This window comes from Electrophorus electricus, chromosome 22, assembly GCF_013358815.1.
Source record: "Electrophorus electricus isolate fEleEle1 chromosome 22, fEleEle1.pri, whole genome shotgun sequence".
NCBI lineage: Eukaryota > Metazoa > Chordata > Actinopteri > Gymnotiformes > Gymnotidae > Electrophorus > Electrophorus electricus.
Genome location: NC_049556.1, coordinates 10,004,043 through 10,030,525, shown reverse-complemented (window position 1 = coordinate 10,030,525; position 26,483 = coordinate 10,004,043). Strand labels below are relative to the sequence as shown.

Here is a 26,483-nt window from a genome sequence, read left to right as displayed (position 1 = left end):
ATGAAACTCTTTACTGTACCAAACATGATTTTTAGTCAGAATTCAAAGCTCATAAAAAGCATTGCAGACTCAACTGCAGCTATGTCTGGACATATACAAATGTAACTTTTATTGCACTACAGTACAAGAAATGTATATATGCTCAAAATGGAGATTTATTCACATTTCACTCACTCATACTGACATCCTACTGGGTACACAAAAGCCCACCCTTTTTTGGCTTTTAGTTATGTTTACCGATACATTTACATAAATACTTTGTTCAATTGTACATGTACTCATATATGCACATTATCTTGTCTGCTATACTCAAAATTTAAAATAAAAGAAAAACTACTTATAGCTCCTGTTAAAAACAAATATAAAAAACAGCATATGGACATGAGCGTGCTTCTTGCTGATGGGTGTTTGCTGTTTCATAAAATAGGGCATGAGCTCAGCGGGTGTTTCCAAGTGCACTCCACACGCGCCCTCGTGCACTCCACACGTGCCCTCGTACACGTCACATGCGCTCTCGTACATTCCACACGCGCCCTCGTACATTCCACACGCACCCTCGTGCACTCCACACGCGCCCTAGTACACTCGACACGCGCCCTTATATACTACACATGCGCCCTCGTACACTCCACACACGCCCTTATATACTCCACATGCGCCCTCATGCACTCCGCACACGCACTTGTGAACTCCTGGACCACAGCTCTGATCTTAAAGTGCTTGGCACTTCATGAAGATCAGATCAAGCCAGGATCACCTCATGGTGGCCTCTGGCAGCTCTGTTCTTTGTCAACAATCTGGTGATTCATTTTCTCATAACAGCACAAACGCTCCGGAGATGTCCAGCGCAATGCAGCTTGTTATCGGCTTGTGATCCACAAAACAGAGGTGTTTGAATAAGGAAACAGAAGAACAAGAGGATCCGTCTCTCACAGAGGTAGGGCAAAGTTCACTGGGTCAAGAGACAGCGTCTTTCTCAGCTTCACTTGGTTTCCTTTCATAGCAAAGGTTTGTTTAAGCAGTCAAATGACATTTTGAAAGAATCAGTCACTATCAGAGTACATCAAAGACATGTAAATCTTTAGTTATATCATATATACTGTATACGTATACCGTATGTGTGCATATATATATCAAAAAATAAATTCTGCTTAATATCATTTTCTTAGAATTTCACTATAACGAAGCATTGCTTGGATTGCGTATGAAAAGCCTCAGAGTACACAAGCATGAGAACATCAGCGCAGATCCACCTTTATTTCTTCACCCCAGCAGTGACAGGAGAATTCCACCCAGCTGTCTTTTTCTCCCGAGACGTCCGGAAGCGCTTGACGCCCCTCACCCAGCACAGCGAACGAATCTCGCCGCAGTCAGGCTTTGCAGCCGGCAGTCCCGGGCTGCCCCGTGTTCTCCACTGTTTCATGAAGTGTCTGATGGTAGCCCAGACAGAAGCCAAGCAGGGTTGGGTGGGGGCAGAGGACAAGGGGCTATACCCCCAAAAGCATGCCCATGAAATCAGAGCCGTTTTGGACCGTGATGGAAGCTCCCGCCGCGTTGTCCACGAATATGGATGTGTACTGGCCAGCCTATTGGATGAAGAAGAACGGCATGTTTCCATAGGTGGCGTCAAGGCATTAAACTGAGTGTGTGTTTGGCTTATCAGGGCCAAGGCACTCACCTGGAGCTCCAGCAATCCGTGAACGTACACAGTAAATATCTTGCTGTTACTCTCCAAGCCAACAATCATCTCCAAAGACCTACGCAAACATTAAAGAAACGACAGTCATTATTCACCTTGATTAAAACCTTCCTGTTTCTGTAAAGAAACACTGTTACAAAAGTGAAGAGCAACAGGTTTAATATTTATAGAAGGTTTGTTGTGTGGCCGTTAACTGGACTACTGTTCAACCACCCAGTAGGATCCAGCTGGTGCACCTGTTTAGAATGTTTAATTTAGCCGGCAGCTGAATAGGAAGTGAACAATCATTGTCGCTTGCTCGTTGAACTGGAGGACCACACGGTATGTTGTGGCAGTGGCTATTCTTTAAAAAAAATCTTAAAAGTGTTTTTAGCATATGTACTAGTGTATGAACAATTTCTTCTAACTTTAAGCTAATATTTTCAGTAGAGCTGCATGATATATCGGTGGCCAATATATTACTTGCAAATAATGACAAATTGGTTATCGTTATTAGTTCAATAACAGAATTTCAGCCGATAGTTACAAACAATAATTTTCATCTCTCTGACAGATAAAGCCTTTTATTTAATTTACGACTTGTTTGTATATTACTACAGTTCTAAGAAAAATACTAATAATCAGAGAGCGTTAGAGATAGAGAGATGGTGTTTGGAATATTTTTCATACCGGATTTAATGTTTTTTATTATTATTATTTAGTTATTTATCATTAAGCAAAGTATCTGATGTGGGTGTTTGAACTACTGTGGAGTTTTGCTGTTGTTGTTTTTTTTCTGGAGACTTTCCCATAGACCTTCTTAAATCTATGAACATGGCATAAAATGGCGCTTACCATTACTATTACTATTTTTTCCCTCTTTGTATTAAAAGCAGTGTATATTTACAATAACTATGATGTCTGGTTTACCTGCAACATGGCTATGTAAAATTAACCAGTGATCCATTTTTACAGTTTAACATGTGTTACACCCACTGTACAACATATATAGATCATATTTTGAACTTGCATTAAAATGCATAATGGTAAAATTATCAGTTATTTATATCAGTATTGGACACAACAAACAAACTTTTTTGAATATGCGAACATTATGCTTATACTAGATTATACTAGTATACTAGTATACTAGATCATGATTAAACTATGGGTTTAGCTAGCTAGCTAGGTAACTAGAGCCAATCTAGTCATAAAACTACCGGTCATGGTTTTAACCTTATCTTGTTCTTAAAACAATTAAAATTTCACATCATGTGGATGAGTGCCAAAGCTGGAGTGATGTTTTGACACACATGCGTAATTTCTGCGGTGAACTGTGAAGTTTTTCCACTAGCTAGTCCCGGGCCGCTTTGAGCCACAGAATCTATCTGTTCCACCAGGGCAGAAAAGGGAGAATTCTCATCAATCATGCCAGACAAATGACTCATTTCACATTTTCAGCCTCCTGTCATGGTAAACGCTTTTTTCTTCCTAAACTAGCCCAGAATGATGCAAACTGTTCGGGTGTTCACACTATATCTACACTGATTACACTGTCTTAACACTGGTGGTTGATAATAAAGTTTTTGTTTGTTTGTCTTTGTTTGCTGTTTGTCACTGAGAACATTACACCACAGCAGACCGGAGTTCAGACTGGTGCATTTTGAGATGTTTGCGTGGACATTATTAGTACATCGTTGAGTTATAATATCAGCGATGTATATAATCCTTACAAAAACCTGCACCACTTCAGACAGATTTCTGCAAACATTCCCCACCTCACCCCACCCACCAGGTCGCTAGGAGTAACTAGGACTCTGAAGTTTGCCGAGGTAACTGGAAAAGACTAAAGGCTCAAGGACATTGCTTTTTAAAGGCCTGCTCCACTTAAGCACAGGAAATGCCTTGCCGGTTCAACGCAGGCCGGAATGGACATCATGCTTTACAGCCTATAAATCCTGACAAAAGGGAAACTGCCATCAGCACACCTTGATTAACCATCCGACGGCTTCTTCTTTTTTTTTTTGCACGGTGCAGCTTGTGCAACACTAACAAACAGCGAATTATTGCTCTTAAGGATTTGCCTGGATCTGCCCTTTTCTCCTGATCAGTTCTTTTTTCTTGTGAAGCTCAAATAATGTTTGTTTGATTTGATGAAGAGGACGTTCATGACATGCATTTACTTGTCCGAGTCACTGAAACAAGAACCACATCATCTCCAATTCCAAAAGGAGCCACAAGAAAAATAGTAATTATCATTGAAAGTGGTGTACTCCTATGAACATGGGTCATATATAAATTTATATGTGGATGTAGTCAAAATTGAGCATTCGACCATAATGAGGGATATTTTGTAGGTGACTTTTCTACCAAAATTGCTGGTCTCGGCACAGACGTCTCCGACATGGTGTTGTTATCAGGACTGACTCTAGACACACTGATGCTGCTAAAACTGACAAGAGGCATTAATTGGTCAACCACAGAATCACACACGATGTAACACATTAACAGAACCGTGCAGAATGTAGCACACTAAGAGATTTCCCGGTCCCACCCCATCCAGCAGGTCACGGGAGTAACTGGGACCCTTAGTCAAGTATGAATCAGGTATACCAGCATTTGTACCATAACTCAGTTTCCACCCGAGCAGTGAAATGGGCAAAACAAAGGACAGAAATGACTCTGAATGTGGCATGACAGTCAACGCCAGATGTGTTGTCATGGACTTTTCACATACAGCCAACAATTGTGCGAAAAGTGACAATCGAATAAGATACAGTAGCAGCAACTATGCCGGGTGGTAATTTTGCCAGCAAAGACAAATTATTATATCTTTATAACACATTTCATACGCAAGATAAAAGTAAGTCTCCTGTGTATGCAGGAGTCTCTAAATCTTAAACAATGGGGATGAGGTGGAATCGGCTTTTTTAGAGCAAGATTTAGCAGCTGTGCAATGCAGAATTACTGCATGATGCAACAGTCTTGCACAGCAATCCAGCATCTAGAAACCATGTAGAAACCTTGCAGAAACCATGCCCAGGTGAATTCAGGTGGTTGTACAGGCCAAAGAAGGATGAACATACAGATTCACGTGTGTCTGTAATAAACTAATAAATGTTGCTGAGAGTTGCTGAGAGTTTTATATGCATTAGCATCACTGCTAGGTGGTGTGATCTGCTATTCAGAAATCTATGTCCGGTAAGAATGCTGCGTAAGCACACTCACGTGTATCTGTGGCACAGTGATTCGATGCAGATGAGGACTCTCACACTGTCCCTGGCCCTCAGCTGGCTTTTGCTTCTCTTTACCTCGCTGTGGTCTGCGGAGAGAACATGCAATCACCTTCAGGTCACAACACTGCCATTCCCCAGATCTCTGATTTCGAGGGAGGTGAACACACTGAAACATTCTGAAGGTCAGTTGAAGAATCGGAAAGGGTGGGGGGGGTGCATTTTCCTGTATTGGATTAAACACAGCCTGAGGTCTGCACAGTATCTTCAATAGTATAAACATAAAAGCATTTGAACACTGTATCTGACAGAACATTGGATCTGGGACACAGAGGGAGAATCACACCGGACCTCTAGAATGGAGCACAGGTCCAGGCAACTGGACAGCAGCAGGGTCTTGGAATCTGGAAACGGATTCCTGGTACAGAGAGCTGGGGATGGCACCAGAGCTTAGAGGAATTTATTTAGCTGGGGCTCAGGGACTTATTTAACCAAAACCATGCATGGTTGCTTCTCTGAGAAGATGGATTAAGCCAGTGGGAGATACGCACGCCTCCATCTCAGACGCTGTGTACAGACGAGGGCAGGGCTGGGCCTTTCAATCATGCTGTCTGCATTTCTTTGTTATTCTTGAGAGAAACGGGCACTCTCTGCCTTCATCAGTTTTCTTACTTTTGTGCTTTGGGGTGAATATCATGAGGAGCATGTAGGTAGCATGTGGATAGAATGTAGCATGAGAGCACTATGGCTCTATCAGCCATACTTCCAAGTGACATTTCCAAGCATGAAAAACAACTGAGATTCCTGCAATAGGTGTGTAGCAGAGAACTTCCTACCAATATGCACATTGGCAGAGAACTGATAAATTCCAGTGATGGGTGCTGTGAATCGGCCAGTAGACTGATCCATCCCAGTCCCGCGGCGGAAGGCACCTTTGGCAGGAGGCTGAAGGTAAGAAGCAGGTGAGAATTACTGAAGGCAGACACCAAACTATCAGCTCAAGGAATTGGCCTAAAATTCACAAATGTTGCTCTTTAGACCAAAAAGAGAGCAGAAACTTTACAAAAGATTTTCAGTATGTTGAGTGTATTGGGGGCATGTAAGAATCTTTGAGCAGCATTCCAAGATATGAAATGTTTTAAGAATGCAAAAAAACAGAGTTTAATACTCCACAATTTAGTAACTCTGCATACACTGTTACAAAATAAATCGTTTTGAGGGGTCCATTTGGGAGCACATTGCGCTTAAATGTTCAGAAAAATGTAAGAATCTGCCAAGAAGCCGACAATTCTGTTTTTGATCATCACTGTAGGGGTAAGCCATTCCAGGCCGCATTACTCTGTACTAGGCCTGCAGTAACCGCCGAGGCCTACAGGGTTTCTCCGAATGGCTTTGTAATATGCATTAAAATATCCATTTAGCTTTGCTGTACTCCAAATAGTCTTCTCCGACACCGAAGTAAAAACAAGATGAAATGCAAGCACTTAATTGTCTATTTACCATATAAGCAGCTTCTGTCAATCTTTTGCGATGTTAAAGATTAGAAACTGACATATACAGTGTGGATTTTCTCTCAAACGACATTTCACACGAGAAAGAAAACACCATGATTTATTCACTGTGGGAAAGGTTGAAAATAACCCATTCTTATATATACAATTTATAACCCTGTTCCAGCGAGGCCCATATTTTATGGCCAGTATGAAATCATGCACCTTTAAACTCCTGATGATCTCTCTTTGGAGTGTGTGCTGTGAGATGCTTGGCACTGCGACTCTGGGAGAATTTTGTGTACATTTATCAAAGGCGTGCTTTTCCATTCCTGCCTGCAGGACCACTTCACAAATCACAATCATCCCCCCCCACTCTACGTATATGACCGCGTCTGGCTTCCTCATGCCAGCTTTGCCAGTGTCACAGGACATGGCTCTTCCTTGGATCAGCATGCCGTTTCAAACGGTGGCTATTTTTACCCCGCTGCTCTGTGGTCCAAATCCCAAACAGAGCAGCTTTTGTGCAATGCCAAGAAAGCGATGTGGCACATTCGAAGGAGGAGATATTTTTCTGGAGGGAGACTACAAATTCTATAAGCCCGGCCCAGGTGATTGGCTAATCTGGAGCGACTAATCCCTGGTGTCCAGACGACAAGGAGCAGGTATCCTGTCCCTGGATGGCAAAGGTCCAGGTTAAACGGAAATTCTCCGCTTTCTCAATCTGTCACCAAGAGGGCAAAAAATGCACAGCTCCCAGCCAAATGGAAGCCGGACCAGAATAAGCCAAACCAAAATGCTTTTTCAAAAGAGTGGAATCTCTGTCTGCTGTGGTTTAACCTGCTGCAAACAGGACTCAGCCCTGTGACCTCTTTGGCAGAGCAAACGTTTCAGGCCATTTTAAATCCTTCACCCTCAGAACTGTCTGTTCATTTACCTGCTTCCTTGTCTTTGTTTTTCACTCTCTCCTCATTTGTGCGGTTCGTGCCCTAATTGATTGGTTTTTTTTGTTTTTTGCGCACATGCCTGAAAGTGCACGGTTGAAAGCAGATGCCGCCGGGCTGCCGTTGTCCACCTGTTTTCATTTTTATACATGTGTGCACTTCAAGACCTTCAAGAATAAAGGCCATATCTAGATATGGCTGTGAGTCTAACGCTCACGCGGTGAGGTAATGCAGACGGGGACGATAAGTCATAAAACAGTGGCTGAAGAGAACAACGGAATAAGAAAAACAGACAGGGTGATAAAAGATGGTTGCGGATGGATAGAAATACTGCAAAAAAAAAACTACCCATAAACCACATGATGTCACGATTAGAAATTTCACCTCCAGTTGTATTCGCTAGGCAAGTGCACAGTAGGTGCATCATTTTTCATCCACAATGAGTAGTCGCGCAGAAAAATCGCTGCACTTATTATTTATCTAGGGCTGCACATCACCTCCCAAAACATTCATCCATTTAAAAAGCTTTTGATCAACTAGAACTATAACACATGGAGTGTGTCCTCCCGGCCGGACGCGTAACTCCCGGTCCGTACCGTCTGGAAGTTCTGCAGCTCTGTCAGGGTCTTCTTTTCCACAACCACAGGGCCTCTGAGTTTGCAGTGGAAGGCCTCTTCGATCCTTCTGTAGGAGACCATGCCCTCTAGGGCCAAGAAAGCTGTGGGTATCTGGCCGGGGCCACTGGCTCTGTCTGCTGCAGACCTCCTCTCTGTGGCCTCTGTCCAGAGCACAGCACAGAGACATGCATCACTGTCCATTTCAAAGATGCCTATGATGTCAAACTAACAACCACGGTGACCTTGAAAGTCCGGGCCTGTCTAACGCATCGACTATCTCCTGACCCCTCATCTATAAAAATGTTTTATGTCAGTTGTTAAGGAATAGATGTGTGAGGTGCTGGAAAAACCTCTGAGCATTGCAGGCGTAGCATGCAGAATGCAGTTGTGTTTTGCAAAACATAAAACAAAATCGCTGTGTTTTGCACAATAGACCAGATTTTTCCCATTACACTCTTTCAGCAGCACAGTTTCTAATTTGAACATGAAATGTTCCTTGTCCAGTCAGGTTGTGTTACTGTTTTTGCACGTTAGGATCGTTTGCACATGCTAACAGGTTTTGTAAAGCATCCCATGCGCATATGGGCTTTGGGAGCTCACCTTTGATCATCATTTTAAACTCCTGCAACAGAACCTCTTGAGTGACCTCTGCACCAGGGGCCCCGGGAGGGCCCTGAGGCCCCGGAGGTCCCGGTGGGCCTGGAGGTCCTGGCTGAAACACAACACAGTGTCATCCTGGCCCTAGTCTCTGATTCAAAGACTTGTACAGTAAGCATTGATATTGCAAAATGAACACTGAGCATATCTGTGAAGCCTGTTACAGAACAAAACGATCTATGACACATTCATATATTAATTATTTACCAAAGGAGACAGGTTAGAGAAGCACCTAATAGAATAGAAATCCGTAAATTACACATTTGACAAATGACTATGTGAAAGTGAGGATGCGGTGTACCAGTGGTCGCTTTCGCTTCCGGCACTTCCCTGGAAAGTTGCCAACAGGCCGTTTTACAAAGTCCATCCATGAGCCATGTGGGTCCACTCTGTGACCCTCAGTGACCTGCAAAGAAACAATATACACACCACTGAGAAAATAGACTTTTTTACATACATGTCATTTTAACCAAAATGTTTTGGAGTATAAACGTTGTTCCCAATTGTAGATCTGGATTTTAGTGTGTAGATTTCATAGATCTTTTTATTCTCTCACAACCTGTGTTCACACACTTTTTTGATTCATTATCCATCTCAGTGACCCTTTGAGAACAGTACTAATTATACAATTTATCAAAACTTTTAGCATGGATCATTCTCTTATTGGCATTCGGTTGCAAAGTATTGCAACTACCTAACTAAATCCACTGAGTCATATTTTCTGCCTACAAACCCTCATTGGAAAATCTTGCCTAAAGATACTATTAAATGGTGCCAGACATCAACGCAAGTGGGCAAGTTGCACTCCCTGTTTCTCTCTCTCTCTCTCTCTCTCTCTCTCTCTCTCTCTCTCTCCATCACAGTGAAGGCATGGGTTTTGTGGTGTTATGCTACCTTGTGCCAAACACACTGCCTGCAATGTTCTCATGAAGATTTTACTCTTTGCTTAATTGCTCCGTTGCAGTTCACTCAGGTGCTACGTCAAGTCGTGTCCCACTGGACCCACGAAAAGCAAACAGCCCTTCGAAAGTGATCTCTGTTAACATGAAAGTTTCCATGAGCAAAACATTGCAGTTCTTCGAGATCTAGTGTGCCGGAGGTTCTTCTCTAAATACACAGGCTGTAATCCAGCAGGTTAGATAAATCAGAATGGAAACAGAAAGCAGAAATTTTGTTTCTGCTGTTCTGGTCTTCTTAGTAAACACTGAAGGCTAGAAGCACATTTTTCAGTGGGAGCCTCTTCGCTTATACAGAGGTTATCAAAAATGCCATCTTCAGTATAGTGACATAATTCATGTAACCTTGGCAACAGCTTGAGTGCTCCAAATCCCAACCTGCACGGACTTATGATCCTCATTCAAAGAATGACATCTCTCATTTTTTTGGACAATTTGCCAATGGTGGCTATTTTAACATGGAAAACTATAGGCAAAACACTACGAGGCAGGTTTCCTTCGGAGTGTTGTATGGCTACTGCAGGCTATCACAAGTGGAATGGTTTGGAATGAAGACACAGTCAACAGCTAAGAGCGATGTGCAAAGAGCCACTGACATACTTTTTTTTTTTTTAATGAACTAAAGACTGCTTCAAATCGGACAACCACAAAGATGACTCGACTCTACTGTTGCTCCTCTCTGTCAGTGAACACAGTTGAGATAAAAACAGAGATACAAAATAACTGTAGAGGTGAGCTGTTTGAAAAGGAATTTGTTTAGGTTTGGCAGTGAGACACGGATCACTTATCTGTTAAACCAACATGCCTCGTTTCCTTGCAGAAAGACTTTGCCTCTTTTTGTGCTGCAACAAAGTAAGCCCTTGTTTTTTCTGATCTAATATTCTGGAATGAAGAGGCACTCGTTACTGGTTGTGCAACGTTTTTCTCTCTCTCTCGCTTTTTTTGGTGACAGCAGACAAAATAAACAACTAAACTAGGACATAAGCCTCTTTCATGTTGGATGTCACTGTGTTTTTGTTGTAGCCAGGAGCTCGATTGTAAAGATTCTGTTGCTGTGGAGGGTTCCTGAAAGTTCCTTCAGATCTTTCCCAGCCAATGTACGAGAATGTCAGTGGGTCTCTGTCTGTTTCAGTGCCTATTTTGGAATGCTCATCATATCACCTTGGCAGTGCAAAAGGAAAAATCAAAGACAAACACAAATAACTACATGAAATGATCAGGATTCGTGACTATTTTAAGATCCAGTTTCGAATGAAGAAGAACGTTTGTAACGGTCAAATTAAGGCTGGAAGGCTTCTTTGGTGAAAAAAAAAAAAAGACAAGCAAGCAAATGAATAAAAGATGACACCGTTCAGGGACGGCAGATCCGAATAACTACAGAGTAAACCGAGATGTTGATTCATGCAACAGCGTCTCCAGTGAGTTAGTCAACACCTTCACTCAAAGCGTCCTGAATGTCTCCAGTGAGTTAGCCAACACCTTCACTCAAAGCACTCTGAAGCATGCAAGAGCTCTCCGCAAGCACTGGGGATGAATGGAATCAAATGGCGCATGTGAAGGCGCCATAATTCTGTCACTGCAGGGATTAACTTGCGACAAGACAAAGCACATGCGTTTCATATGACTTTGCAGAGACATGACACTCCCCTATTCACAGTAATATCTTACACCAACACTGCAAAGTGCACATCCACCACGTTATACCCCAAGGGAATGAACAGGCTCGACAGTGCCGTGTGAAGAACGAAGCTTCAGATCATGAGTGCACAATTAAATGAAGGATGCCATGCCCTGACGAACGGCAGATCAGTTTCAGACCAGGAGGCAGCAGTTGCCAAACCTCCGTGTTCCTTCCAGCCTATTCAGCTAGCAATCTTTATTGTTTTGTTTGCGAAGCATCATTCGTGCAGTGTCTTTTGACTACATAAATGGCAACATGACCAGCGTGGAAAGAGCGCCACAGCAAGTTAAGTCAATATGTGAATGTTCTGAGAAACTGCTGGGATGATAAAGTCGAGAAGCTCGTGTTTCAGCATAATTCCACCTTTTATGGAGTTTTTCTTTGATTATTTTGGTTTGTGTTTGTTAAAATAGCAGCAGAATTTCAGGCAATGTTGTTCCATTATGGTTCATGAGGAAAATCAAAGCAAAGCACCTAGGCATGGAGGTAGCGAGATGAAAAGACAAACCTCCATAATAAAACAAACCACCATAATAAACCACTGGTATAACAGAGGTGTCCAATTGTATGGTGAGGGTGAGTGAATTTAGCTCAAACCACAAAAGTTATATTGCAGTGCAGAGGTTTATTTATTATCATAAATAACAATGCACAATCAATTGCATTATATGCATAAATCTACATATCCGCAATTACAAAGTAATTTGATTGGAAAATTTACTTAACCACTACAATACTGTTTATCTATGCTTTTGCTATCTTTGGGGTTTTACCAGAAAACACCAGTAGCAAAGTTTTTGTTTTTAAAAACATTTTGATAAGATTTTTGCAAGCAAGCTGGCAATAACATGAGTAAGTTAGCATGTGCATGCACCTTTTTATCCCTCGCAGGTTTGTCACACACTGTAATTATATTGTCTGCTTTACAGTGCAGTGATTGGTAGGCTTGTTAGAATATTCATGTCAAATCCAAAGTTCATTTGTAAATTTTGCATGGCCTCGTAAACCTTTTGACTTCTGAACGGTTGTTTAATATTTAAAGGGAATTTGAAAATGTGTTTATTTTGAGGAACAAAAGTGGGAGATACAGTTTCTAGAAGCAGCAAACACAAACACTACATGCTTAGATCCTAACAGCACTTTCTCTGTGGCTACTCTCAACATGCCCCACTGCTTCATTGTGAAGAGTGCTAATGGCTGTTTAGGCTTCCTTTCCATGTCAGGACTATCAGCTTGTTTGTGATAATATGGTAAAGCTCCAGCTATCTTTGCCATGACATTGTATTAGGCCCAATTTTCTTTCCACCCGCTCTGAAGCCCATAATTAGATCCATGCACGCACAGCCATGCACAAACTAGACTAAATATCACATAAATACGGAACCGAGTCTTTACAAGCTGTCATATTCCAAACATTCTGCCATTACGCCAGACAGAGCGACACCCGTGTTTTCTGTTTCTATTTATGTAAAACATAAGCGGCTATGTGTGGAGCAGGGAAGATGGGCAGTCCCCGAAAATAGCAGCGCTCGGCTCTCTAAACGGAATACGCGAAGTCAAAGAAAGGCCGTTTGTGACGCCGACACTGAAAGCACCGCTCGCCGTGCGGAGCGAGCAGGTGGGTACGGTGTGCGGCGCAGGGGGGGGCTGATGTTCGCTGAGCTGTCGCGTCTCGCCGGGCGTGGGGGGTGGCGACTCCACCCCCGTCGTGCCCCCAGGATGCCTCTCCCGTCCGCGCTTGTTCCTCTCGCCAGCAGGAGGAGCCAGGGAGGGGAGGGGCTTTGAGGCAGGCGGGACGCCGTGCGACGCCTTTCACCGGTACCGCCCGCTTTTGTCTGAGGACCGGTGACCGTGCCGAGAATCAAGCGGTACGTGCGAGGGAGAACAAAGTGCAATGACGGTTATTTTCCTGACGCGCCTCTTTTACGGGTCGACGGACAGATTTACAGCTCCGGTTATGCGCTCACATTCGCGTCACGCCTCGGAGCCGGACCTGCAATTAAGCATTCTGTTGGTACCAAGTAATTACGCCTTTGGAAGCCGGCACAGATACAAAAGAGAAATGATCATTTGGCTGCGTCTCAAGCCAGAGGCCCCTTCAAAGGCCGTCATTTAACAGGTAACAGACCCACTGTAGTTTTCATTATGGTGGTGCTCATTAGTTTGTAATTCCAGCCCAACTGCATTGAGGTCTGACAACTAATACACTCCAAATGGGCGAGAGATACGGGTCCTTTTTTTTCCCTTATGCGCATGCCGAATATTTGTTTGGCAGTCACCATAAAGTTCCTTTCATCACATTCTTACGTACACAGTGAAGCAGGCAGTTAACTGCTGTTATTACTCCAGGGGAAAGTTGGAGAGCGGCCCATACAGACCCTCCGGTCCTTAAATCAGTGACAACAAAGACGACTGTATCTTAATTACACCGCGACCTAGCCCACGTTTGCGCGCTGCAGCCTATGCGTTCGGAATCGCTCCGGGCTTTCAGCGGCCGAGAGCAACGATAACGTAACGTTATCGCCAGTGTAAACACTATAGGTAGTTTTTGTGTACATCGAGCCTGCATTCCTTGCTAGTGAGGACATGTGCAGCGTGTAAACCACAAGGTCTATTATGAGCTCTGCAAAACTGCCGTGCCCTCCTCCTTACGCACGGCTGAGGGGGGGCATCACACCTGCTTTTGTGAGGAAATTACAGCGTCGGGATATAGATTTTAAACCTCTCCTGGTCCGTCCCCGTAACCTCCCCCCCCCCCCCTTTTTTTTTTTGGTCATCTGTGGTAGGTCCGATGGACGGTGTCCCTGAAAACGTCACGTCTCAGGTTACGATGGTGCGAACCTGTGCTAACTCTCACATCTTCAGGGGCGTGCGTGAAAGATAACGCCGTGGCTTCTGAACTGCGATGGTTTTGTAAAACTCAACCTAAAGAACACCTGCATTAAGAGCGATGTGCTCGTGTGAAGTGTAGATGTCATATTCATAAGCAATCCTATTCTAAATAACATTGATTTCTAGAGTTTATTCTATTTTAAGAAATTGTTATTGTAAAGTAGACTGTCAACCAACCAACAAAGTTTAACCCCAAAATTTGACAGGAAAAACAAACAAAAAAACAAACAAAACCATCCTTTAAGGATCTACACTGGACGTATAAGGTCTTCATGTAAGCATATTGGCATCTTCTAATCTTGTAAAATCTTGTAAAAAAAAGAGAGAGCGAGAGAGAGATTTGATGTTTTCTGTGCTCTGTATTCTGGCCTGAAATGAGACTGATCAAAGAGCACAGTCAACACATGACACGCCACAGCACTAGATTAAAGAATTTATATTTTACTAACCTGGAAAGAATCGTTAGTTACACAAATGAAATAAAATCTAAACCAAGCACACACCACTGTTGATTTTGTTTACCTTTGTCTGTTTAGACATGATCCATTTACATATTGATTGCATATAAGCTGCAAAAAGTATAAAAGATGAAAATGACAGAGCCTACCAGGCCTCTGTTTAACCTAAACTGAGATCACGAGCAACAGATATTCTGCGTCTCTCCCCTCAATGCAGTTCAGCTTCTTGTGAAATCCTGAAAATCTATAAACGTGAATGCCAGCTCAACTCCCCAGTCCACAGCACAGGGGGACGCTCTTTGGCAGTGGCACAGTCTGGCATAACACAGTGTCTTAGTGTGATTATGTCATTACTCTCCAATCACACTGGGACAAGATGAAAAGAATGTAAGCCAGAGGGGGCGGGTGGCTAATCCTCCCCGAGGTTTCCTCTTTCAGGACCCTTTCTGTGGGGCTTTGTGAGGGGCTTACACGGCATGCTGTCTCAGCCTTTTCTTTTTTTTCCTGATGGGGCACCGCACCGCCCCTATCGGATGTCCCAGACACAGCGGAGTCAGGCTGGCCCAACAATGACAGAATCAACGGGCTGGGAAACAGCTCCGCCAAGGGTCTGTAAATATCCCCCCCCCCCCACCTACATTTTCATAGGAATTACATCATGGCAGCCTGCCTGTGCCGGACCACCACAAGACCTAGGGGGAAGACGAAGAAGAGATACTGGAGTCACAGGCGGGTGATTAAGAGAACGCAGACATGCCAGTTGGGTGCAGCTTCCCGTAGGCCAGAAGGGCTGACCAGAGGTCGCCCGCCGTAGTTTCCAGTTTTACAGGGCCAACCAAGTCAAATAAACAGGCAGATATATCCACCAAAATAACAACAGTTGGAGTGCTGCAGAGGGACCGAGGTGTCTCGCTCTGTCTGCAGTGGGGCTTTTTGTGAACAAGCCGACTAAAATTTACCAACCATGAATTACGAGGTTGGTATGCAGGTAGAGGTGCAGCAATAGCTGCTCTACAATCCCAACACAATGGGTGGGCAGACAGAGAGGCAACCGCCCTGCTGGAAATGTCTATGTCTAAACCGTACTGGGGAAATAGATAAACATGGGAGTGATATAGCAAAGCATTTGTCATGCTGGTGCTGGCACACATGCAGAACTTGCATTACAAACTTATGCCGCAAAATGTTGTCTAAGCACCTTGTACAAACAAGTCAATGGCAATACACGTTCACCTTTGACAAAAAAAACCAAACAAACAAACAAAAACCCCATACACAATCTTATCAGCAAATGTAGAACTCATTTGTGTTACCGCCAACCCTCTGCAGCTCATGGCGCACCGCACGGGCGGAAACGAGGCCTGTTGCACTTCACGCTGGAGGACGATGGGGAGCCCCGGCGTGGCGGGATTAACTCATGCATTGATCAGACACCCCAAGTGCACATTCCTCACATACCTGAGCCATTCATGCATTTTTACCTTCCCACATTAAGTCTCTGTTTCTCTCTCTCTCTCTCTCTCTCTCTCTCTCTCTCTCTCTCTCTGTCTCTCTGTCTCTCTCTGTCTCTGTCTCTCTCTGTCTCTCTGTCTCTCTCTCTCTCTCTCTCTCTCTCTCTCTCTCTCTCTCTCTCTCTCTCTCTCTCACTTTTTCTTGTCCATGCAGGACACTGCAGGTCAAGGAACAGATCCAACAGGGCTGATTGCCCACTCAAGTTGTTCTAATTCTAATTTCTTAGCAATAATTTTTTTCTGCGTCTAGATTGAATGAAAGTTAAGAAAATTGATGCAGGCTTTATTCCAGATTCTCTCTGTCAGGGATTATGTTTATATTCAGACAACTGCAAAGGAATGACCACAATAACAGTGAAATTCAATCAGTTAGATACCCTGCTTCCCTAATTTGCTGTACTTAAGAAACCATCAAGGAAATATCATTCCACTGCAATATCATTTCACTTATTATGAAGAGCAATATGTCCATAAAGCCAGTCCTTAAACATGACCTGAAGAAATGTAGAAGACTGATTGACCTCGGTCAGATGAGGTGATGTCCACCACTGCATTTAAATGGCTGAACATGAACTAAAATCTTGGACTGTTGTAATTATGCCTTTTGTCAGCGTGAAGGCGGCTCGTAGAAGTGTGACACTTATTTAACTGCATCTATTGTGAAGTGAGACAGAGTTATTACATGCCTCGAGTCAGCCATCAGTTTCCATCCCCAAAGGTGTTTCAGAAGCATGCAGCAAAGGAAGAAGATGAAAGACGAAGATGATTGAAGGAAGGAGAGAAGCTGTTACCTTCGGGCCCTCATCGAGCTCCTCACTGTTGGACAGTGTGGCGTTAAACGCCTCTGTATGCTGCGGGGTCAACTCCTTCGGCCTCTTCCGCACCTTCCGTGCCTCCGCTCCATGCAGGAGTGCACACGGACCCCCGACCACCGCCGCTAGCGCGGCCAGCAGCCAGACGTGCATCTTCGGCCACCCCGAGCGGCGAGCCCCCAGCTCTGCCGTGGCGGAGCCACGCAGCCTTCGGAACCCCAGGGGGATGAGCCAAGCCTCTCTCCGCAGTGCAGTGGAGGCAGGGCTGGAGGCAGGGGTGGAGGCGGGGGGGGGGCAAACGTGCCGGAATGAGAAAACAGGCGTTAGGGGGGTAAAACGGCACGAGGAGCAGGCGGTTAGGCGTGGAGAGCTCCTGGACTCGGAGGGTGAAAGGCTGGTGTTGATGAAGCTCCTGATAGTTCAGCTGGGTCTGAGGATCCCTTCAGCAGACTAGACTTCACCTGGCTTGCCAGCGAAACACGTCAAGCGGAAAAGTCCTGGGGAGTGACACATCACGGCTGCTCTGACAGCGAACAAACCCATTAGTGAGATTTTTCACGCTTTTCCTGCCTCACGGGCAGGGGGTGTAGTGTAAAGGGGTGGGGGTACCACAGGGGCTCCCACAGAGGAAGGGCCAGGGGCCGGGACGGATGGGCCGGCGGGCGAAGGAGGGGGGGCAGGAGTAGCGGGTACTCGGATCGCCACGCTCTTTCCCCGGGCTCACGCCGTGCGGTGGAGTCTCTCCGGGGCCGCGCTCAGGGACGCAGACGAGCCGGAGTTCCTCTGCTGAGCAGCGCGTAGCCCTCTGCCCATCTGTTGCTGTGAGGCTCCCGGAGGCCAAGGTGAAGGAAAAATAAAACGTCCTCGGGGAATGAGGAGTTGGAGCTGATCCAGTTGTCTTGGCCTGAGGCCCTCTGTTGGTGCTGTTCCCTCACACGGGGTGGGGGGGTGGAGGGTAAGAAAGGTTCCCCCGACGGCCACCCCTGAGCAGATGTGGCGGCGACGACTGCAATATTTTCTCTGTCCCTCTTCGACGCAGCCACTTGCCTGCGCGCCTGAGGATGGCAGCCAAGCTCGGCAGCGTGACAAAACTAGAAGGGTGGTGAGCTCCGAGTGCAGCCTCCGTCTGCGCTGCCTGGGGGGGCCTGCTCTCTCCACGCCTGTTCACCTCCTCACACTTGCTTTTTCCACTCTCTCGTGCTTCTGCTCTCCTGCCTCCAGAGTCCCTGACTAAAGCTTACAGGAGAGCTCGCAGTAGAGTTTATCACGCAGCCGCCCCCACCCCCCACCCCCACCCCCTCACCGTTCCTCCCCTGCCTTTCTCCTCCCACGCTTTTCTGATTCCCCTGACTCCTTTTTTTCTCATCAGTAAAATTGGCAGCCCCACTGGGTTGTTCACCACTGCTTTATCTCACAGCTGAAATGCTCAAGTAAGAGCTTAAGGCAGAGCTCCATTTAAAGGAAGCGTGCGTGCGTGCGTGCGTGCGTGCGTGCGTGCGTGCGTGTGTGCGTGCGTGTGTGTGTGTGTGTGTGTGTGTCTCCTACTCATTCTACTCTAGGGTAGTGGTAATACATATGTCTTAAAGCCCCTGAGGATTTGAACCACTCATGAAGAAAAACCTCAAGCACACCTTTGTGTTTTGTGTTTTTTCTCTCTTTCTTTTTTCACATTTCTTCAGGAGCCAGTGTACTGCTCAGCAAGTCAAATTAATGAACTGCTCCCCAGAAACATGTCACCGGGCAATCATATTGAACCCAAAATAGCTCCAGGTCAAAAAAAAGCTCCTTGTCACAAACATGAACTTTTCACTATTAGCTCTGTTTCGTGTTCCTCTTAGGGACACAATTTATTCAGAAAGAATGAACATCTTTCATTCAGTGAAGAAAAAGTAAACATGCCAGTGCCTGTATGTCTGGGCTGACATAATACATTTCTGAGACAAGAACAATTATATGTTACAGATGTTAGAAGCCTAAAATACTATAATCATGGTTTGGAAATAGTATATATAATTGGTTAGGTTATTGATTAGCAATTAGTAAGCCTATTAAGAGATCAAATATTAAGAAAGACTACTATATATAAATAAATAAATAAATATATATATTGTAAATAAATAAATAAAGCAGATATTTGAGTTTATTACAGCAGTTATCATTCTAAAACTGGAAGACTCGTGCTCATTTGCTAGGCCATAATGTGTTTTAAAGGAACGCACGCAAACTTCAGAGCAATTGTGCATGTAAATGGTGGTGGTTAAGAAACAGCCTTCGTAGTACCCTTCCGCCCTCTGGTGGCTAAGACTTGGTCATCCCATTTTAATGTGTGCCGTGTTTTACTGATGGGTCAATAACACGTCGTGGACGGTGGGGTGTGTAGGACGAGGGAGAGGTTACAACGATACTGGTGGCCTGTGGCTGACAAGGACTACATTATGATTAGACTATTAGATGGTGAGGACCGACGGTATGTCTTTTCATGGGGACCCCCATGAAAATCCCTCACAGGGCCCCTGGTCATGGGAACAGGAGAGAGGAAGTAAATTCCATTATTTGAGATTTTCTATCATTAGGTTTTCAATAGGATCAGTGTAAGAGATTTTAAAATCAGTATAATATGTTTCATTTAAATGATGCAGTAACGTTATATGTAGTCAAAGTATTTTTTAAAAAGATTAATCTCTCACCATTTTATCTAACTTTGAAGCTTATTTTGTGCATTTCATGTAATGGTAGGGTGAAAGAAACAGGGTCTAACAAACATTATTTAAATTAAACATAAAAGATTTCATATTTGGCATTCTGTTGTTTATTATTAAGTAAATCATACCAGTTCACAGAATCTGCCCACATCTTTGGATATCAATAGCAGGAAACATGCAGAGCAAACCCAGACAAACTGAAAGTTCATATTCCAGGGCGTTTTGTGACATTGCGGTTGTGGCACTATAGGTGGCGGCGTTCGCCTTAGCGTGGTAAACCAAAGCAGAAGAAGACTGCATAAAACTCCTTGGCACGGCACCGTCGTGTGTTTTCCTGAGCAGAGTAGCGACCCCGCGTACCGCCGTGTAGGTCGCGACGGGCCTCCGCGCATCCCGACGTACGGACGCCGTTTTGGCGGAGAGAAGGTGGACCGTCCGCTGGCCACGTGTACAGGAACTGTGCGCCCTGTAACCGCTCCTCTAACGGAGCGTTTCTGGTGCGGTTTTCGGAACACTGTTCTCCCGGACAGGTGGGTGATCGGGTGTGTTTTTGTTCAGTACAAACGGCTAGTTTTTTTAACGTCATTTATGACCAAAAAACGGTTTTATTGAAGCAGCTTTTCAATGTGCAAGCTACGGTCGCTTAGCTGACTAGCTGCCTGCCTGCCTGCCTTCCAGCTACACAAACCCTTATCCTTTAACCTCCTGTCTGCCTAGCTAGTGCGATTATTAGTTAACGTTAGCCAGTATGATATGTCTCCGCATAACGTCAAATAGCGATAAATTGTCTGTCACAGGCTGTCAGAGATAGCAGGCTAGGTTGGTTAGCTAGGTTAGCTGGTCCGTTTCCTGACTAAGTCGTTTTGCGGTGAAGCCACAAAATGGCAGGTTCAGTGGCCCCTTGAAGTGTCACCTCTGTGTTTGACAGTATTGTCCACCGTAAGCTGGAGGTCATGTCCAGTAGGAGAAGACCCCGGGCCGGACACCTCCGTGCCGCGTCCTTCGGGATCCTGCTCGGGATCCTGTTGGCCGTGGACGGACGACCTGCGAACATGTCGGCCCATAAGGACAAAAACCCAAGCAGCAGAGAGGACAACGAGATCCTTCCACAGGACCATTTAAACGGCGTGAAGATGGAGATGGACGGCCACCTCAATAAGGACTTTCACCAAGAAGTGTTCTTGGGGAAAGAGCTGGAAGAGTTTGAGGAAGACTCGGAGCCCAAGAAGAGTCGCAGAAAACTGGTTGAAATTTTTAACAAGTAGGTTATGCTCGGTTTGTGTGTGTTCCACTTGTTTGTTTTTGCTTACGTTTTGCAGAGGCAGGACATTTTGGTCAAAGTGCAGGTAAATTAAAAGCTACAAAAGTATTATAAATTCAGAACGATTAGTTTTTAGTCATTATGCGACAGTGTCTGATGGCATTTGTCATCTTCAGAAGAAGGAATTGCTCTGCCTGTGACAGTAATAGCCACAGCTCCCATGCACAATTTGGTCTTCTTGCATTCAATGGTGTTCACTTATGATGTCTTACTCATGTAAACATACTCCTGATCTGTTTACAGAGTTGACTTTAATAAAGACAATAGTGTGAGCGCTAAGGAGATGCAGCGCTGGATCATGGAGAAGACAGAAGAGCACTTCCAGGAGGCTGTGAGGGAGAACAAGCTCAGCTTCCGTGCTGTGGACCCAGATGGAGACGGTAGCTTGAACTGTTTAAGTTGCATTATATGGAATAAATGTCAGACTTTTAAATGGGACAAGCATGTAGCCATATGTTTTTTGTTTCAGTTCCAGTGAACTGACTCAGTTTTATGCAGTCTCTCTTCTTGGGCTATCAGATGTACATTAGTCAGTGGACACGCTGTTTACCCATGGAAATGCGTATGGTTTTGCTGTGAATGTGTCCCCCTATAACGCGTCCTCTAACATGCTACCAGTTAACACAGAGGTACATTTCTGATGTCAGTACTGGGTCACTCGATCAGAATGCTCCAGTCCCCACCCACCCACACCCTTCTTTGGATTTTTGGTATGCTGATACTGGCGTCATTGCAGTGGTTGGGAATGTACTCTTAAAATACCACTTGTTCAAAACAGATCCCTGGCCTTTCGGCTTTATCCACTCAAATTGTGCTTTCTCAGGACATGTGACATGGGATGAATACCGGGTGAAGTTTTTGGCCAGCAAGGGCTTCAATGAGAAGGAAGTGGCTGAGAAGATAAAGAATAATGAAGAACTCAAAGTGGACGAGGAAAGTAAGTGAAACCTAACAGGTGATTTGTAGGCTATTCGGCAACTACACCTAGATGTATGCATTGGCCTTTGCATTATCCATCGCCAGACGAGATACAGATATTCAAAAGGGCTGTGTGCACACTGCACAAAAATTATACATCAAATTTCTAATTAATTTTTTCAAACTCATGAAGGATTCTTGATTATGATTTTTGTTTTAGTCCTTAAATGATGCAATTAGAAAATTGCACGATATATGCAAACTTTTTTTTATTTTTTTTAAATTAGAATTCCACAAAAATAAGCAATGCAATGTATAGCAGTCAGGTAATGAAAATAATCAACAGACTCAATTGTGCATGTACAACAAAATTGTGCAAGTATGGATTCAATGTAAGTATGTATGAATGCAAATTTCTTAATTTTTTTAAAAAAAATTTTAAGCTGTATCCTTTCAAAAATACCTTTCTTGATGGCTTTTCCTGATGTGAAATGCCACTACATCAGTAATTTCTTCAACTCGGAGCTCAATAGAAATAAAGCTGCTTAAAAGCTGTCTTTTAGCATTGGGTCATTGAAGGGCAGCTCGTGTTTGTCATGCTGCTACTTTTGGTTGCGAAACACTTTTACCACATGTGACTTTCCGAAGCCAGACCAATTCCATATCCGTCACTGTTTACCTATTTAGCGTCTCAGTTCCCAAGGTGCTAAGGGCTGTTATTTTAGTTTCATTTCTGTTGCTGCCCTCGGATCCATCTCGTAACTTTAATCGTTCGTGCTCATTTCCTTGCATCTTGAATGCTCCCTCTGAGGAAACGAGCAACGGATATGAGGAAAAGATGCAGGGTTGGAGGAATCGATGCTAAACGGATTTACAAATTGAGACATCCTTGTTCACTCTCTTTCACTTTCATGCGTGATCACTTACTGAAGGTCATGCACGGCTCATCATCTGTGGCTGGACTTCTGCAGATAACCAAAGGTGTTATTTTAATCACACACCAACCCTACGGTTCTGTTGCATCCATAAACGTGCCGCCATGATGGTTTATTTAGTCTGAAAACACAAGTATGTGAAATGAGGTTCAGAAGGATTTTCTGAATCTGTGCAGTTACGAACGTGCACGACATTGAACGTGAAAATCAAAACTAAACAAGTATTACATCAGCATGAAATACTGAACAAAAAGTTGAAAGAAATGTTTCTGCCGCCAACGGCTTTTAGACCTGAATTTCCTCATTCTAAAAGCCTCCTCAATTCAAGGAAGAGCATTGAGAGAACAGATACATCCTTAGAGATGGCAGCGTGTGATTGATTTCCTGGTCATAGCTTGGAGGACGTAGGACGGGAATCAACGAGGCAGCAGTTAGTTATGAGAGACACCTCTTGTCCCGTTTTTTTCTATCTTCGCCATGAACTGTTTGCATCTCTGTCTAACGAGAATAGATTTGCTCTCACATCACTGCTCCTTACTGCACGTGTGTCCGGCCTCCACTTGTTTCATGTTATGGTATCACTGTAATGATGTTTCCATATTTTGCTCTTTTCACTGTAAACTGCTGCCTGTTTCTTTCCTCTCCATTGTCTCACTTATCACATTTTGAAAATCGTGTCAAAACATTTAATTTGATTAAAACAAATTATTCGGGAAATCGCCCAGCACTAATAAACGGATAGTGAGTTAGGTTAGTTGGCTTAGTGTTTGAGGAGGGTCTTTTAAGATGATTGCGGTGGACATTTTGTGGTCTGCCCGTGTGATGCTGTGACTTTTGGTCCTGTCTGCAGCCCAGGAAGTGCTGGAGAGTCTGAAGGACCGCTGGTTCCAGGCAGATAACCCTCCAGCAGACCAGCTGCTGAACGAGGAGGAGTTCCTGTCCTTCCTACACCCAGAGCACAGCAGAGGCATGCTGAAGTACATGGTGAAGGAGATCATCCGAGATCTGGGTAAAGTGTGTGTGTGTGTGTGTGTCTCTCTCTCTCTCTCTCGCTCTCTCGCTCTCGCTCTCTCTCTCTCTCTCTCTCTCTCTCTCCCTCCCTCCCTCCCTCCGGCATTCAGGTTCCTGTCCTTTTGCGGCATGTTTTTCCAATAAAAGTTTAATGAGACATGTTACCTAGTACTTTGCCTGCTTTCAGTCAGGTCCGCAAACTCCATCGCTATTTTAGTTGTGGTTCTGCTTCAGACTGACGCACACTCACTGTTCCTCAACTTCTGTCTTTTTAATTAATGGATTTTGGCAGATCAAGATGGGAATAAGGAACTGACCCTGTCCGAGTTCATCTCCTTGCCCATGGGAACGGTGGAGAACCAGCAAGCTCAGGACATCGATGATGACTGGGTCCGTGAGAGGAAAAAGGAGTTCGAGGAGGTTATTGACACAAACCATAATGGCATTGTCACCATGGAAGAGCTTGAGGTGGGTCTGCGTTTTTTGTTTTGTTTTTTTGGGGGGTCCCCTCCCTCTCCCTCCTGGCAGAGCTCAGGCCCCTCTTCATGCCTCTCTGTGCCATGTTCTTCCCCCAACCGGCATCCATTTTGTGTTTTCTGTCCTACAGGAGTACATGGATCCCATGAACGAGTACAATGCCCTGAACGAGGCCAAGCAGATGATTGCAGTGGCTGACGAGAACCAGAACCACAGCCTAGAACTGGAGGAGATCCTCAAATACAGCGAGTACTTCACCGGGAGCAAGCTCATGGACTACGCCCGCAATGTACACGAGGAGTTCTAGGACACTTTCCCTCAGACCCTCGAAAGCAAGCAAACAAGCAAACATCCTCTTCCATCCAAACAGGCAGATATAAGTATATGTTTGCAGTGGATTGGGTACGTTTCTTCTAGCCAGGGTTTGGGTTGGTGTATAGGGGAATGTTAGAGCGCCTGTGTGTTGGGTTGTTTTGAAGGGATATCTGGAATGTTGCATGCTCAGCCTTTCTGTTGTCTCCAACATAGATTATTTGGAGGATTCTGGTATTCCTAATTTCATGCAGCTCTTGCCTTCCTCTAGAGCTCCACTTTCTCAAGCCCTGTGTTCCATGGCTTTTTAGTGCATTCTAGACACTGTGTCACTTTCATGAATCGTTGGAGTGATATTTGATATTTAGAGATATGTATGTATATGAGGAGTTTAGGGAGGAAATAATTGCTTTGAGCTATATCTTTTGTTTACCTTATACATGGAGGTGGAATAAAAGAAATGACTAAATAATGTAAATAATAATGTTCTTTGGAAATGGCATAATGTATACAAATTTGACTCTCACCCAGGGGTTTTGGAGATGTACTAAAATTAGTGGCTTCACCAAGATTTGCATCTTGAACTGAGGACATCTGAGTTCAAGGGCGTACAAAAAATGAAACGTAATGTTAAAACAAGGTGTGTAAAAAATAAATAAATAAATATAATAATAATAATAGTATTTATAGATCATAAATTTGATTTATGCACACCACTCAAGATGCCTAGTAATGTAGTTAGTAAATAGACAATACGTGCATTTTCATAACTGGGGAGAAATATTTTCAACCTTGTTTGACCAATATTACTGTTTGCACATTTGTTACAGAGAGATTTATCAAGACGTCCCTTAACTAGTTTGTCACAGAGACTGCCATTCTTATTTTACAGAGATATATAAAACAAAGTGGGGTCTGAGACAATTTAGTGATTTCTAATTTGTTCATTTCCAGGCAATTCGTAGTGTTTGTAGTAAGTCTCTTACAGTCCCTGACAGAATGTTAAACACAGTACTGTCTTAGGTTTTCCATTCTTCCTTTTAAAATGACACTCATCTAATGTCCAATTTTAAAAATAAAATTATGTGCATGGACTAGCCTTCTGACTTTTAAAGGCAACATTTGGCCTTGCTTTTTTCAGTACTTGCTGTGTAAAATTAGAGTATGTAGTTGGAAATATTTTTATTTTTCCAAGGAGAGTGTCATATAAGTGTGAATTGAACAAACTGAGAGGTGCTTTGCTAAGAACTACTTTGCTTTGTGTCTGATTCTGTCCCCATGCTGTGTGCTTTCATGGCTAATGTATTACCTCCTTGTGCATGATACCATTTGACAACACCATCTATGTACAGTATGCTGACCTACAGTATAACGCCCTCATCCTGTGGAAATGCTAGATTTAAAGGCATTTGACTGAGCCGTGTGCCCATACTTTATTTCACATTGCTGCATATTTTGAAGCTCTGAAATTCATTGTATTGCAATTTATGCATTAAACAATGCAATTGTGTGTTTTTTGGTTTTTTTTTGCCGAAGTGTATCTTTCTTTTAACACTGAATGCGTTTTCCAATTGTAATTATTTTTGACCTATTTCAGAATTCTTCCAATTGCAGCATTCTTGACCTAATTATTGAATTCAGGCGTTTCTACTACACACATGCCCGCTCAAGCATTATAAATTAACCGTGCGATCTTCATTGACTAACAATGGAAAAGGGGTGGGTCACACTCTAAAGCACTGTTACTTTAAAAAATGGTACTTTAGAAACTTTCTGGCCTGGTCAACCATAAGTGCTGCTGTTGTGAAATGGAAGTATTACATGTACAGTGACCGCTCGACCCCTAGCTGTAGACCACACAAACTCGCAGAGCAGGGC

The 26,483-nt window shown here is 44.0% G+C and overlaps 2 protein-coding genes across 2 annotated transcripts; one reads left to right on the top strand and one right to left on the bottom strand.

Moving 5' to 3' along the window:
• Positions 1–85: 85 nt before the first annotated feature.
• c1qtnf12 (C1q and TNF related 12) lies at positions 86–18,168 on the bottom strand. Its single transcript, XM_027011907.2, has 8 exons — positions 16,909–18,168; positions 8,921–9,025; positions 8,563–8,674; positions 7,942–8,123; positions 5,748–5,856; positions 4,907–5,000; positions 1,679–1,757; positions 86–1,586 (listed from the first exon to the last, which is right to left on the bottom strand). The coding sequence occupies exons 1-8, from the start codon at positions 17,080–17,082 to the stop codon at positions 1,488–1,490; spliced, it is 954 nt and encodes a 317-aa protein (XP_026867708.1). The 5' UTR covers positions 17,083–18,168; the 3' UTR covers positions 86–1,487.
• A 1,675-nt stretch (positions 18,169–19,843) lies between these two features.
• On the top strand, positions 19,844–26,130 carry sdf4 (stromal cell derived factor 4). The gene is made up of 7 exons (XM_027011953.2): positions 19,844–20,161; positions 20,560–20,892; positions 21,196–21,332; positions 21,776–21,889; positions 23,656–23,814; positions 24,109–24,284; positions 24,424–26,130. The coding sequence occupies exons 2-7, from the start codon at positions 20,585–20,587 to the stop codon at positions 24,598–24,600; spliced, it is 1,071 nt and encodes a 356-aa protein (XP_026867754.2). The 5' UTR covers positions 19,844–20,161; positions 20,560–20,584; the 3' UTR covers positions 24,601–26,130.
• The last annotated feature ends 353 nt before the right edge of the window (positions 26,131–26,483 follow it).